The sequence below is a fragment of the Euprymna scolopes genome, chromosome 15, assembly GCF_053919585.1.
Source record: "Euprymna scolopes isolate OS-2025 chromosome 15, ASM5391958v1, whole genome shotgun sequence".
Classification (NCBI taxonomy): Eukaryota; Metazoa; Mollusca; class Cephalopoda; order Sepiida; family Sepiolidae; genus Euprymna; species Euprymna scolopes.
The window spans coordinates 55,477,265-55,495,027 of record NC_136496.1 but is presented as its reverse complement, the minus strand read 5'-3'; the positions used below and the strand labels follow the sequence as shown (position 1 = coordinate 55,495,027).

Below are 17,763 nucleotides of genomic sequence, written 5' to 3'. Positions count from 1 at the left end.
AATAATTTTTTTTCTTTATTAAATATTAACTAACAAAGAAAAATAAATACACAAATATTTGTTATTTTTGGGGTTAGTACTAATGAGTAACCACATCAAGGCTAAAAGCTACTCAAAGATAAGGGTTAATGAGATTGCCACTTGGATGATGACAAATAATGTGAGAGGATTGAAAATGATAAATGGAGTCAATAAAATTTTTTATCACTTATGATAACGGTTTATAACAAATATTTGTTGATATTAGATTTGAAGATGACCATGTTGCAGTCAGCATGGAGGCAGTCCCATAATATTGTATTTCACAGATGGGAAGTTCTTGGAAATAAGATCTGTTCACAGAATTCCACTTGGTTTTATATAAAGAGGGAAGGAAAGTTATTTGCAGTGGTGATAGCTAGTCGAATTCTTGTTGTGAATATTTTCTAGGGTGAGGATAAGGAGAACCTAGACTGGTGTTTGAGCATGTACAATGAAAATAATGATAGAGAAAAGAAAAACAAGCAAAGTCTATTTTGTATAAAAGGGATAGCAGTCATTAAATGGTTTGGTTTACTTAACAGCGTATCAACTTTAAATACTGAAATAAAAGCTATTGAAAGCAATTCATGGTCTAGGATGCTTTTAACCTGGATATTTTACCAATATCTAAAGGGAAATATTTGTTAATACCTTTTTCTATTGTTATTATTCCATAATTGAACACAATTGATTTGATCTGATCACAAACAGGATTGCATAGTTGGAAAGTATAAGGACAGACGCCACCCCTTATGATTCCAAAAATTCTGACTTTGACTCCCAGAAGTCTGACTCTTAGAATTCTGAAATATCAAAATTTCTTATTTTAAAGTCTTCCAACATAATGACTACATTATTGATTCTTTTGAGATGTGATTTTGACTCTTAGCATTCTTATGAATATGACTGACTCATTCCAAAACCTTCAACTCACACTCTGTAATACTGATTTAGACAATTTCATTGTTTGTATCTATATTCATTATGATCATCATAAACACTGATGAGTTTTCTTTTTGAAGATTGAAAACTAATTGCTTCAATATAAATTGTACATGTAGACCATAGTATGTTAGCCAATCAGTCTAACTTAACATCATGTCCTTTAAACTTTATAGTTGAGGAAATAAGTTCCGCTTTTTTTTTGTTTTAGTTTCAACCAAGCACGATTAAATTAAAAAAAGGTAAAGTTATTTTTTTGTTATATTGAAAGATAGTCATTGTTAAAGAATTTTTTTGTCATCTGAATAGAAAAAGTTCAAAATGTGATTTAAATAAAATAATTTAGTAATCTCTGAGATAAAAAAATGATTTTTAGTTTACATCAAAGGATTACAATAGACAGATGCTAACTATCCAATAATTAATAAAATAACTATCAATAGATAACAAATTTACTTTAACATTTCCATATTTTTTATCAGATGTTTTATTAAATTTTATAACTAAACACCATTTTCTTTGTGCCATGTCCTTGTTTATATTTCTATATTTTGAAGTTATAATATTAGACGATAGAATGATTGATAATTTATAATTAAAATTAAAAATCGGTTTCACAAGGAATTTCTAGACTATCTTCTAACAAATCTATATAACAATAAGATATTACTATAAGACCCTTAAAAACTCAGGATACAAATAGCAAAGCAAATACCTAAATAAAAATGATAAAAACACAAACTGCATAGAAAACTATAATAATTGCAATAAACCTACTAAAAACAATAACCTATAATATGGCCATGTCATCCCACATACGAATGGCAAAAAATAATATAACTACAATACAAATACAAATTAAACCGCAAGCATAAGCCACTAACACAAAGAAACAACAAAGCAAAATCCGTAAGCATAAAAACAGACATAGGGAACTCCTATGGTTCAACGCTCCATATTCTAGAAATCTTGAGACAAATATAGCCAGGGAATTCTTTAAAATATTCGGAAAAAACTTTACAGCCCCTCATAGATACAATAAAATCTTTAATAAGAACACAATCAAAGTGTCTTACTCAACTATGCCAAACCTACATCCAAAAATAATTAGTTCTAACAATGAAAAAATTAATAAGATACAAAATGCAAATATAGAAACTATACCAGGCTGTAACTGTAGAAGAAAAAATAAATCCCTACGTCCTATGTCAATTTTAAGTCTACAGAATAAATAAATATGTAATATATATATATATAATATATATATAATATATATATGTATAATATATAAAATATATGTATATAATATATATATAAAAGATATATATATAATATAACATATATGTATATTATATATATATTATATATATATAATATACATATTATACAATATATATATTATATATATAATATATACTATATGTATAATATATATATATAAGATGTATAATATATATACACATATAAATTATATAATATATATTTATATATTATATATATAATATATAATATATATATAAATTATATATAATATATATAACACATATAATATATAATAGATACAAATAATACATATAATATATTCATAATATATACCAATAATATATATAAAAATATATACATATATATATATATTTAATATAATGAATATATAATATACATATATATATTTAATATAATGAATATATAATATACATATATAATAATATATATCAAATTTAGATACAGTTTATATAATATATATAATATATACATGTATAATATACATACATATAATATATATATATAATATATGCATATATAATATACATATAATATATGCATATATAATATACATACATATAATATATATATAATATATGCATATATAATATACATACATATAATATATATAATATATGCATATATAATATACATAATATAATACATATAATATATGCATATATAATATACATACATATAATATATATAATATATGCATATATAATATACATACATATAATATATATAATATATGCATATATAATATATATACATATAATATATATATAATATATGCATATATAATATACATACATATAATATATATATAATATATGCTATATAATATACATACATATAATATATATATATAATATATGCATATATAATATACATACATATAATATATATATATAATATATGCGTATATAATATACATACATATAATATATATATATAATATATGCGTATATAATATACATACATATATATATATTATATGCATATATAATATACATACATGTAATATATAATATATGCATATATAATATACATACATCTTATATATATATATATAATTGTATTATATATATTATAGCTGTATTATGAATGTATAAAACTTATATATATTATATACATATATGTATATAATATATTTATATAAAATTCATATATAAGTAATATATAACATATAATATATATGTATATATGATATATATAATACATTATATATACATTATATAATATATTCATATACAATATATGTATATATTATGTATATAATATATATTTTTTATATATAATATATATCATATAATATATATAGAATATATATGTATATATGTGTGTGTGTGTGTGTGGCATCCGTCAGTCGAAACGACTATGGATCAGCGCCGTATTAAGATGTTGCCTATATGCATCCTTTTGTGTGACTGTAGAGACCAATTCTTGATTTGCATAGTCTGCCACAGCCTTGACATACGAAGGTTGTTATGCAATTTGCCGCTTCGTCCGGCTGTTCCGCCTGTACACTCGCTCTCTCTCCTAGCAGTTTTTTCAACATGGAGGGTCCTCTCGCTGATGATAATCCCCTGGCGTATCATTTTCCTCCAGGCAGTTCTCTCAGCTGCAGAGGTTTCCCATGTATTCCTGTCCACCGAGAGAGCCTTCATGTCACGCTTGCAGACATCCCTGTAGCGAAGATGGGGTCGCCCCCTCTTTCTTGAGCCTGAGGCAAGCTCGCCATAGAGAAGGTCTTTAGGGATGCGCCCATCATCCATCCTGCGCACATGGCCCAGCCAGCGAAGACGTCGCTCACGCAGTAGGGAGTAAATGGATGGGATGCCCGCTCTCTGCAGAACATCAGTATTACTCACTCTGTCCTGCCATGTGATACCAAGTATCCTACGTATACACCTCATATGGAAGACCTGGAGTTTCCTCTCTTGTGTTGAGTATGTAGTCCAGGATTCACTCCCATACAGTAGAACACTGAGAATGCACGCTCTGTAGACGGTCATCTTGGTGGAGGTTGTAAGGTGCCTGTTTTCCCAGACTCTTTTAGTTAGTTTAGAGAGGGTTGTGGATGCCTTTCCAATCCTTTTGTTTAGCTCCACGTCCAATGAGAAGGTGTCTGAAGCAGTGGAGCCTAGATATTGAAACTGGCGTACGACCTCTAGTGGTGTGCCTTGGATTGTAATGCTGGGTGGAGAGGCGGTTGCTTGTCCCATGACTTGGGTTTTCTTCTGGCTGATGGTGAGACCGAACAGGCTGCAAGCATTAGCAAACCTGTCCATCAGTCTTTGAAGACCATCTTCCTGATGCGATGCTATGGCTGCATCATCGGCAAACAGCATATCTCTTACACTAAACAGGAGGGTGTTGCCTGTATTGATGTTAGCAAGACCACACACTCAGATCGCAATGCGAAATTCAACGAGATGTTAACCTCCACCTTCAAAGGAGATAACACCCGGACTGCATCTGAACAGTGGGAAACACTGAAAAATGCCATCCACTCTACAGCTCTCAAAGTCTTTGGGAGGAGGACAGGTAGCAAACGAAATGACTGGTATGATGCCAACTCTGCTACCCTCAACCCTCTGATTGAGGCAAAGCGTTTGTCTTTGCTCTCATACAAGGCCAACCCATCTCCTACATCGCTGGCTGCACTGAGGCTTTCCAAAAGGGCAGTTCAAAAGGCTGTAAGAGAAGCTGCAAACAACTACTGGATGGAGCTCTCCAAGTCTATCCAGCATGCAGCTGATACAGGAAATATAAAAAATATGTATAACGGGATCAGGAGAGCTACAGGACCCATAATTAACAAAACTGCTTCACTGAAGTCTAAATCGGGTGAACCCATACTAAACAAAGTTCAACAGCTAGACAGGTGGGTTGAAAACTACTCCGAGCTTTACTCCAGGGAAAACATGATACATCAGTCCGCCCTGGATGCCATTGATCGTCTACCGCTGATGCATGAGCTCGATGAGGAGCCTTCCATAGAAGAACTATCCTGGGCAATAGACAGACTGCCATCAGGAAAAGCCTCAGGAAAGGACTATATTCCAGCAGAGGTCTTAAAAAAGAGAAAGGCTAGCCTGCTTGAGCCCCTCCATAGTCTTCTGATACAGTGTTGGAGAGAAGGCTCAGTGCCTCAGGGCATGAGAGACGCAAATATCATCACTCTCTACAAACACAAAGGGGACCGCGGTGACTGCAACAACTACCGCGGTATCTCACTGTTGAGTTTCGTTGGCAAGCTATTTGCACGTATAGTATTACTGCGACTACATGTTCTTGCCGAACAAATCTACCCAGAATCTCAATGCGGCTTTCGTTCAGAGAGATCAACAATCGATATGATCTTCTCCCTACGCCAACTGCAAGAGAAGTGCAGAGAGCAAAACCAGCCTCTGTATGTTGCCTTCATAGACCTGACCAAGGCATTCGATCTCGTGAGCAGAGATGGACTATTCAAAATTCTCCCACTGATCGGATGCCCACCAAAACTCCTCAGCATCATAAGATCCTTTCATGATTGCATGAGGAGCACTGTGCAATTTAACGGTGGCATGTCTGCTGAGTTCGGGGGTGAGGAGTGGTGTCAAACAGGGTTGTGTGTTGGCCCCAACACTCTTCGGCATCTTTTTCTCCCTACTCCTGAAGCATGCTTTCAAGAACACAACGGATGGTATCTGCTTGCACTCCAGGTCAGATGGTGGTCTCTTCAACATCGCCAGACTCCGCTCCAGGACAAAGACCAGGACGGTTCGGATAAGAGACATATATGTATATATATGATATATATATATATGATATAAATATATAATATGTATATATATACAATATCTATAATATATTTATATAATATATAATATGTATAATATATATTACATGTAATATATCCTATTATAAATTTTCATACTGTCTGCCTGTGTGTGTGCGTGTGTGTGAGATAGTTTGTCTCAGCCTACAGGCAATCCACGCAGGCAAGTTAGGTACCAAAATAAAGCTTATGACCCAGCGGATGTTTTAGTAATATTTATGTGCATGTTTTTCGTATGGAAATGCAAAAAAAAATGCAGAAAATGTAAAAAAAATAAAGATCTACTAAACAACTTATTATTTACTGGATACTTTTCCAGTATTCACCAGAAGTTATTATCTCCCTTAGTTAATTCGATTTACTGCGTGTGCGTGTGTGACGTGGTTGTCTCAGCCTACAGACAATCAACCCAGGCAAGTTAGATACCGAAACGAAGCTTATGATGTTTTAGTGATATTTATATCTACGTTTGGTGTATGGAAATGCAAAAAAATAACTATTTATTAATCAACGTTTTATTTACTGGATATTTCCCAGGTACAAGGACTCAAGTTTGCCCAGCTGGGCAAACTTGGGTGCATGTATTATATAAAATATATGTAATATATATATAATATATACAATATATATAAATAATATATATGATATATACATATAATATATATATATGTAATATATAAAAAATAATGTATATTCTATATATAAATAGAATATATATATGATATATATAATATATACATATAATATATATAATATATATGTAATATATTTCTTATATGTGTAAAATATATATAAAAAATTTATATATATATAGTATATATAATATATATATATATATATATATATATATATATATATATATATATATATATATATATATATATAACATATATATAATATAGGGGGCTCTATGTAGAGGTAGTACCTTTGAATCTCTGGCTGCTGCACCCAATAGGGTGGACAGAAATCACTGGTCCTCACCCATCTCCTAAATCTCTCATTTGCTAGCTCCAAGAGCTATACCCTGGGTACTGGTCTCAGCAGGCCTGCCAAACCTTGTGAGGGGACGGTGTTGGTTCAGCATCACTAAGCAATGTGTCCACTAGACTGAACTAACCATTAGAGTTAAGGACCAAGAAATAGCTGGTATGGTACCCAGCTGCACAGAAAGCTTACCAGGGTGTATCAGGCCCTTTAGTGTTGGCTCACAACTGATCTGGGAGATGGAACACTCTTAAAAGAAAATCCTGCCATCGTTTTATCATCTGACGTGTGGCACATGTGTGCACCTGTACAGACCATGTTAATCTGATGGAGAGAGTGTGCTTTGTTCAGCACAAGCAATGACCACTTAAAACAAATCAAAGTGCCGGTTGTTCAGTGAACAATTTTCACTCATTTAAGCCTAAGGTTTGGTACATCGATATGTGCTTTCTTTTTTCTTTTTTTTTTTAACTAATAATAAATTAATAAAACCCTGTGGTGATGATGGGATTGTGACGAGAATAGGTGAAGGATGTCACTGGTAGTTCCTAGCATGAACATTGCACATAGGTGGTGGAAGGTTGATGGCCGTTTTTCACAACACCCGCAAGTAACTGTGTGACTCGTGTCCTCCTTTCATAACAAAGAAGCCCATTATAGGATGTCACTGCTTTCCTCTTCATGGGGAGGGGGTCCATAAAAGGTGACCTAAATATTGTTTACTTGCTCATGTCCCTGTCATCAGGTGCAAATGTCTGGGCATCCAATATTTTCACCCAAATCAAGAATAGAAACAAAATACTTGGAACGAATATGTCCATTGCGACTTGGAATGTAAGAACATCCCAGGATAACAAAAAGAATCCTGAATGAAAAACCGCTACCATAGCACGTGTGTTAAGGCATCATAGAATTTCTGTTGCAGCTCTTTCTGAAACTAGGTTTGCTGATACAGGACAGCTAGAGGAAGTTGAAGGTGGATACACTTTTTATTGGATTGGAAAACCAAGTTCTGAGAAACGTGAATCTGGTGTTGGTTTTACCATCAGGAATGATATTGCCAAAAATCTTGAGTCCCTGCCCATTGGTATAAATGACACTTATGTCCTTGCGCATTGCAGCAGGAAAGGAGAAATATGCCACATTTTTTAGTTGCTATGCACTTACACTTAATTCATCTGATGAGCTAAAGGAGAAGTTTTACTCCTCTTTACGCGAACAAATCAACAAGGTCTGCATACAGGATAAGCTGTTTGTCTTGGGTGACGTCAATGCTCGTGTGGGTAGTGATACACAATTTTGGAGAAATGTCATTGGTTCACATGGAATTGGTAAAGTCAACTCAAATGGTGTTCTCTTATTGTCTCTTTGCAGTGAATTCGATCTTTTGCTCACTAATAGTGTTTCAGCTGCCTAATTGCAAGAAAGCCAGTTGGAAACATCCTCGGTCTAATCATTATCATCTCATTCATTATGTCATTGTACGTCATTCTGATAGACAAGATATAAATCTTACACGTTCTTACAGCATCGGGGAATGTTGGTCAGACCATAAATTGATCTGCTCCACAGTCAGGATGAAAACCAAGTGCCCTGTTTGAATTCTTCCATCAAGAGAATTGATGTAGGCAAGTTGAAAGTTAAGGAGATAATGCACTCATTTCAAAAGGCTACTGATGAAAAGCTATCCTCCATTGTATGTGGGAATGATATTGAGGCATCTTGGAGAGAGTTTAAAACTGCAGTGTATGACTCTGCTAAAGAGTCATTAGGATATATTCGAAGGAAAACCCAAGATTGGTTTCATGAAAATGATCCAACTATCGTCCCACTGCTCAATAACATGCATCAAACTCATCAAGTATGGATTACTGACAAAAATTCTTCAGTGAAACACAAGGCTTTCAGAATGGCCAAAAGGTTGGCACAATCTCAACTCCGGAAAATGAAACAAAACTGGTGGGAGCAGAAAGCTGAGGCCTTACAAGATGCGGCGAATAGGTGTGATTTTAAATCATTCTACCAAAACCTCAAGGGGGTGTTTGGTACCATTTTAAGGAGGGCATCTCCAATATTTTCGTCGGATGGCATTCTCCTCACTGATAAGAAAGAAATTACTAAGCGCTGGGCTGAAAACTTTTCAAATGTTTTAAACAAAGAATCGACAGTGGATCGGGGAGTGATTGATGGTATTCCTCAGAGGCCAACCATCGAAGCACTTGCTGATACTCCATCCATGTCGGAGATTGAATGGGCTGTAAAGCAACTTTCAAATGGTAAGGCTCCAGGTGATGACGGCATACCTACAGAAGTATACAAATGTGGAAGCCAACTGTTAATCAGGAAACTAAGTGCCCTGTTTTCATTAATATGGGAACTTGGTACCGTGCCACAACAGTTCAAAGATGCGTCAATTATTCACCTGTTTAAGCACAAAGGAAATAAGTGTGAGTGTGATAACCATAGAGGAATTTCTCTTTTGTCTGTTGCTGGTAAGATTCTAGCTCGTGTAATCCTAAACAGACTCAATGGTTCAATCTGTAAAACTGTGTTCTCAGAAACACAGTGTGGTTTTAGGGCAGGAAGAGGTACTGCAGACATGATCTTCAGCCTTCGGCAACTACAGGAGAAAACGAGGGAGCAGAATAAGGACTTGTTTGTCACATTCGTTGACCTCACAAAGGCATTTGATACCGTCTCTAGGGGTGCCCTGTGGACTGTTTTGAGGAGGCTTGGTATTCCGGACAAGATGTTGAATGTGACTGTCTCCTTTCACTGGGGAATGGTGGCGACAGTACGATTTGGCTGTGAACAAAGTGAGCCATTTGAAGTGTCAAATGGAACTAAGCAAGGATGTGTCCTTGCTCCGATCCTATTTGCTCTTTTCTTTTCGGTGATGCTTGAGACAGCTTTCAGGAACACCTCAGGAGGCATAGGTGTTGAATATTGATCAAGTGGAGGATTATTTAACCAGCAACGGTTCAAGGCCAAAATCAAGACTTCTGTGCAGACTTGACCTCTTTTATGCTGATGACTGTGCTCTTGTCACCCATAGTCTTGATAATATGCAGAACATCCTCAATAGCTTTTCTGGTGCATGTAAGACCGAAGGCCTTACAATTAGCATAAAAAAGACTGAAATTATTCACCAGCCAAAACCAAACACTACGTCTTCTTCATAACCAGTTGTATATGTTGATGGTGAAGCTTTGAAAACAGTATCTCCTCTTACATACCTCAGATCCGTTGTGTCTGATGATGCTAAATTTGAAAAGGACATCCAATGTAGAATTAATAAAGCTAGTGAGGCATTTGGTAGGTTGCGACACACACTCTGGAACAGCCACGATGTGTCTCTAAAAATGAAGGTGGCAGTCTACAAATCTGTTGTTCTGCCTACTCTCCTGTATGGTGCCAGAACGTGGACCTTGTACCGCAAGCATATAAATCAGCTTGACTCCCGTATGAGATGTCTGCGTTTTATTTGCAATATTCGATGGCAGGATTGTGTTCCAAATAGTGAATTACTGGAGATGTGAAATCACTGGTATTGAATCATTTTTGATCAGGATACAAGTGTGGTGGTTGGGGCATCTTGTAAGAATGGATGACTCAAGAGTTCCTAAGCAACTTTTTTATGGGCAACTGACAAATTCTTGCCGTCCAATAGGGCGTCCTCTGCTTCGTTACAAAAATAAACTAAAAGACAACCTGAAATGTGGAATTTCTCTGAGTTCCTGGGAGAGTGCAGCAGGGGATCGCAGAAAATGGAGGAAGATGTGTTTCCTGGGGACCAAAGAATTTAAACATAACCGCCTTTGTCATAGGGACGCCCTTCGTGCAAATATAAAGGCAAAACACAAGAAAAATCCACATTAAAATGAATATGTATGTCATTGTGGTTTCAGAGCACGCAGCAAAGCAGGCTTATCTGTTCACTTGAGAAGGCATCTTTGACCGACGAGCATATGAAAGTTCACCATCTGCGGAGGAGTGTGCCGGACGTCTACAGGATTGCAATTACGCATGTGGTGCCACAGAGCTTGGGAGCTGCTGAAGATTGCATACTGAACCCTCATTCATCGTCTTCGATGAGAGAATCTACCATATATAATATATATATTATATATATAATATATATAAATAATATATATATTATATATATAATATATACATATAAAATATATATATAATATATATATATATCTATGTATATATAATATATAATATGTATAATATATAGAAAAGATATAATATATAATATATATAATAGTCATCCACATACAGTACTGTTTCGCTGTTTCACAGCTCAATAGTGCAGCTAGACAGGCAACTACCTCAAGCCAGGATTAAAACCCGACTGTCTGTACGACAGTCAAGGCTCCTAACCACTACGCTATTGGCAGCTGCTTTGTGAGTCCTGAGTTTAACAATGTTTTGACATCGTCCGAACTACTAAAGCTCGATTTGTTTATACTAAGAGCATCGTAATTCGTATATCACTTCTCCGTATGCTCAACTTATATACATATATATATAATATATATATAATTTATATACATATAATATATATAATATATATACTATATATTAATTTTATATATAATCTATATATATATGCATATATCATATATATATATATATATATATATATATATATATATATATATAATATATACATATATCATATATGTATAATATAACTACTTCATTTACACATATAAAATTAATATATGAAATAAACTTTGAAAGTTACCTTTTAAACATAATTAAAAACTTAGAATTCCACAATCAACCTAACAATTTCCAACGGAAACTACACAAAATCGTTAGAAACATAAACAATTCTAATAAAATCTTTGTAAAAGCAGATAAAACCAGAAACTTTTATAAAATAGATAAACAAGAATATAACAAACTAATCACAGAAAACATTACAAAAAACTAGAAAAAAACTGGATACAAATGAATGCGACTACATAGATATAATAAATACTGAAAGTAAACAAATTACCAATAAATTAAAAATTAGCGATGAAGTTGGCAAATTGAAACCTAGAGAGGCATACATTCTGCTCAAAGACCACAAATGTGACTTCAATAATAATCCCAGCACCCGCTTGGTAAACCCAACTAAACCAGAAATAGGTGGAATTAGCAAAGCAATACTTTCTAGAGTAAACAAACATATCAAACAAGACCTAGAATTAAACACGTGGGCAAATACTGCTGAAGCAATCACTTGGTTTAAAAATATAGAAAACAAAAATAAATGTATGTTTATACAGTTCGACATCATAGATCGGCCTATATAGAGATGCCAACTCTTCTGATGAGAAGAATTTAGCGTTGAAATATCATAGCCAGAAGAGTTTTTTTGCTTATTCTCCTTTCTGTAACCCTTATGAACTTGATAATTTAATAAAGTTCCTATATAACTTTACTTTTTACCCTTCTAACTTATGTTTTATTTATTATTATATATATCAGAACCGTTTTAGTAAGTATTTTCATTTAAATTAATAAATAAAAGTTATTCTATCTAGTTGATTTGCTAGAAAACATATAGAAGCCAAACAATAATGTTAAAACTACTATTGCACTGCTACATATCTCTTGTTGACTTTAACAAAATACAACATACTAAAACCCTTTCTAGATGAAGATGTCATTAAGTAGTCATGGCTTAAGAAAATGCAAAATTCCACAAAATAGATGGTCTATCACTATAATATATTTGAAGGAAGAAGTGTTTCAACTGTATTTGAGAATGGATGATGATTTGCGATTAAACCTTCAACTAATTGAGAGAGGGGTTTTAAGTCACATAACTGACATAGCCTAAAGTTAAAGAAAAAGTTTTAAAAACAAAACCAAAAAAAAAAAGGTTTCTCACCTCTATCTTGTTTTCACTATCCTTTAAAATGCTATATCAAGATGGTCACTTTTCACTCACTAGCTTCAAACTGGCAACTTGGCTTTTCAATTGTCTCTCTATTCTACTCAGGTATATCAATCTCAGCTCATTAATCCAAAGTTCAAGTTCTAATGATGTTCACAACTACAGGTAATGCATATTCATATACTAATTCTTTTCACAGCTAGCAAATCGACACTTTTGTTAATTCTTTAATTACATGTATTTAATGAAGGTAAACAATATGGTTCATATACTTCTCTCTTAGAACTCATGTTGATACAAAGATGACAATTAAAATAAAAATTAATCTTAACTTGATGTATATACGAGGTGCCTTTAATAAGTTTCCAGATATTTTTTGTACAGGTATTTAAAATTTCTGTAGAAAATTCAGCATGTTATTGCTATACATCTTATGAGATGATTGACCAATTTTTATGATTTCAGGTTCAAACAAACAGTTACAACAGGAATTAGAATACATCCTACTAAAGCCTGATTGTTACAGCTGCTGAATTTCAGAAATGCAATCTGGATGTGAGAACACTTTAGAAAAGCGATATGCAATAAAATTCTGTTTTAAACTTGAAAAAAAAAAATGCCACAGAAACATATGGAATGATTCAGACTGTTTTAGACAATCTTGCATGAATCAAGTATCAGTTTTTGAGTAGCATAAGAGATTCAAGGAAGGCAGGGAGTCTGTGAGGGATATGGAGAGGTGTGGGAAGAGTAAGGGAATCAGAACATCAGAGTTGATTAGCCAAATAAAGAATTTCATGAATAAGGGTCGTTGTGTGTCTGCAAAGACAATAAGTGCACAGCGTGGGAAATGTGCTTGCAATTATTTGTATAAAGATGCAGAAGATTTGCATGGTTTGTCCCAAGAGTATTCAGAGAAGATCAGAAAGAAAGGCATTGTCATGACCAAGATGGGCATCAAGGCAGTTCCTCACCCTCTCTATTGTATTGTCCAGACTATTTGCTCCCTGTGACTTTTGATTATTCCCTCAGCTCAAGGGAAATCTTAGAGGCTGTCGTTATGAGACAATTGAAGAGATGAAAGAGGCTGTGACAAGGGTTATTGACACGCTCACACAAGAGAACGATTTCCATGGGGCCTTATAGAAGTTGTTGGAATGATGCATGTGCATTGTACCTGGAGGAAATAACTTTGAAGGGAACCAGAGTTTTATGTGTGTACTATCAATAAAAGTGCCCATACAAAGACAGTCTGGAAACTTATTTAAGGCACCTTGTACTTTTATTTACTTAATAAATGAGCCTGTTAAAGATATTATCTTTAACATAGCAAACCTATCAAAATAATAAAAGCTCTACACAGTTAAGAGGAGCAATTCATATATTAAATTAAAAGCTGAATAAAACTTTATTTTATCATCAGATCAATAAGGGCGAAAATAAGTTTTTCTTTCTTTTTTCTCATTTTCGTCCTTATTGACTTGATGATACAAAAAAATTCTATGTAACTTTTTTGTTACATAGGCATCATCACTTATCAAGACAAAGAGGCCACTCGAGGATAAGGGTTAAAGAGTGTACAGTAAAAACTGGACAATATAGTAATCGTTAATAATGGAAATTCGGTAAATTTGTTAACTTATATGAAACAGCTCATCAAAAACTTGTTTACGTTAGACTTGAAGACAACCATATTGTAGTCAGCTGGAAAGCAGGAAAACAGAAGACAATTCCATAGGTGTGCAGTTCTAAGAAAGAAGCTTTGCTCATGGAATCTACGATGAAATTATGGAATTAAAAACGATATTGTATTCAACCAAGAATTTCTTTATTTGATTCAATTGTTCCAAGTTGATAGCCTAAACAGATTAAGCAATTATATTCATTTTCAGTCAGTGAATCTTTCACCATACCTTCCCTTAAACACGCCAAATGGACTTTTATTAAATGCAAACTTTTATTCATCTTTTAATTTAATATATTTAAAAATTAATTCCAGCTAAATCATTCCCACAGTGTATAACCATTTGTTCTTCATTAGTCATATTAGTTTGGTAACTTTTAAACTATAACTACTTGTTTTAAATAATTCTAAATCACATATATAAACTGAGCCAATCAGTTATCTCCTCACACATCAGGTGGTAGGTGATCTTAAAAGCCAAAGTTTGATAATCATGCCTAAGTAATCTCTCACTATTTAACAATAGGTACACATTAACCCAAGTAATATGCTATATTTACAAAATATGGGAAGATAGCTACCGTCACAAGTCCAAAAACGATTTTATGAATTTGTCAGCATCAAAGTTATTTCCCTTTACAAGAAATTTCTAAACTACAGTTATGTCCCTTTGGGGACAGAAATAAAGTTTAGAGCTCCCTTCTCAGTGACAAAAGCTTAGACAGCAAAATAGAAAACCTTGTGGAAACTCTTGTACCAACAATTCAATTGAGATTAAGAACAGATTCCTTCCTTATTTGCTGACAGGACATACTACAGGCAACATCAACTTCAGGGCCCTTACCTGACAAAAAAGACACCATGAGAAAATATAATCCTCCACATGTTTTCACATGAATAACTTGTGCATTCATATTAATGGAAATAGTGTATTTCTGCATGTGATCCTATGTTTTACTTGTTTCATTTTACTGTTTTTATTGATTTTTGTAGGCAGACTATTAATAAAATGTCTTTGTCCACTTTTAAATTGTCATTTATTTCACACATATACATTATTGTCAACGTAACAGACCGTGGGTTTTAACAACAGCCCATATACTCAGATAATTCATTTACATTTCTTACATATCTTATGTTGTTTATCTTGATAAAATAGAATATGAAATAAAAATTCTTACCTGATCGTCCGTCCATAACATAATATTCAATGATAGCCGTCTTTTGCAAGAGATCTTCACACATGGCAGCATTACTTTCTTCCAAATGTTGTACCTGAATTTAAATATTTTATTCTGTGAAGCAATCTCAAGATATGATATAACAATAATCACAAGACCATCACAGCTCATTAGGTTTGGGAAAATTCTTTCAGTTGGAATTTAGAATCAATTTGTAAAAATAACTCATTTAATAATAATTAATAATCAATTAATGATGCATGACATCATTGATAAATTGCCGAAGAGAAAGAATTAGCCAAGTCAAATATGAAGGGAGATAATTATGTTGCAGTCGAGTTTTAAACTTTGTCATAATTAGATTGGGAGAAAAAAAAAAAAAAAAAAAACTACTTGCATTGTGGCATCTATGTTTGTTCAGGGATGCAATTGAAAACAAAGCTCTATTAAAAGATCAAACAAGTTTTCTTAAGTAAAATTTTACAAAAATCCAATAGTAATATTGATTTAAATATCAGGCCTTTACATTAATATTGTGGAGTTTGCATTGACAAACAACAAAGACATCTTACTTATTTTATTTAAAATTAGTTGGACCCCTTTCTTGACATTGTGTGAAGAAACTAATTGAATTGCTAAATTATTTTTGTTCCTATTTTAGTGTTTAAAAATTGTTTTTTATTTATTTATTGTTTTAACATGTTTGCATGTCTGAGTGCATGCTCTCCCAAACAGCAAATAAACCTGGAACCTTGTTTTGTTTCTTGTTTTTAAACAGTTAAAAATGAAATGTGCTGCTGATGATATGCCAACACCAAATTTTCCATATAAAAATGAGAATTCTGCCATGAGCATAACCATAAAAGAATGGTTCAATGTTTATGAAGAATTATTGGAAAATGCTGAAACCATTACCTCTGAAGTATTTCTGTGGATAAAAAATCTTTCTAGATTAAGGTAATTTTATTAAAAAAATGGGATATGCATCAGGAACATTTAAGTTTTACATATACATGTGAACTAGAAGCATTTAATATCATTTATGTGCGTTATTTCAATGTATTGGCCAAAAAATATTATTTGTATTTTCGTCTATTAACCATTATGATTTTTTTTCCTGAACTGGTCAGTTAGATAAGAATTAAAAATTGCCCTCATCAAAACAATCGTACAATATAAAATATTAGTTTTCTTTTTAGCTGGTGAAAAATTAAACCGTCATTATTTGTTGTCTCTACTCTTTCTTTTATTGTAGACTGAGGTAATTATGAACTTGTTCAGAATAGGTATTGCTGAAACCATCCTTCTTTTTCAATATCTCTAATCTTTCTTTGAGAATTCCTACTAGACTGAGGTAAATATAAATTTGTTTGAAATAAGTATTTTAAAATGCTGAAACTGGTTTTGTTATCTATGATCTTTCCTTGTTTGTAGAATTCCTCTTAAACTGAGGTTAATATAAATTTGTTCGAAATAAGCATTTTAAAATGCTGAAATTATTTGTTTTTTGTTGACTGTAAACTTTCCTTGTTTTAGAAGTAATTAATAATTTCATTGAATTCAGTATTCAGTAACCCTCATGAATTTTCTTCAGCATACAAAAATAATGAAATATGGTGTTTACATTATCGATACATTAAACCAATGTTCCTATGTCATAGCTATTTTTAAGGTGCATATATATACACATGTAGTTATACATCTAGTAAAAATAAACTAATGATCAGATTTTCACAATTTTTAGAAGTGGGTGGAGAATATTAAGTCAGTCCCGGAAATGGCAGAAACCACTTATGAGTTAACATGACTATATTTTATGTATATTATTAAGAGTGGGGTGGGGAATATTAAGTCACTCCTGAAAATGGCAGAAACCGTTTACAACATTATATTACTATATTTCATGGATATTTTTAACAGTGAGGTGAGGGGGTATTAAGTCAGTCCCGGAAATGGC

At 33.0% G+C, this 17,763-nt stretch overlaps 1 protein-coding gene across 2 annotated transcripts in view; it reads right to left on the bottom strand.

Annotated features, from left to right (window-relative positions):
* LOC145293835 (GRIP1-associated protein 1-like) overlaps positions 1-17,763 on the bottom strand; it is a 690,744-nt gene that overhangs the window by 118,569 nt on the left and 554,412 nt on the right. For both annotated transcript variants that reach the window (XM_080140492.1, XM_080140494.1), the window contains one exon: positions 15,807-15,900. In XM_080140492.1, coding sequence (XP_079996618.1) covers positions 15,807-15,900 — 94 coding nt within the window. The remainder of the gene's footprint in view (positions 1-15,806; positions 15,901-17,763) is intronic.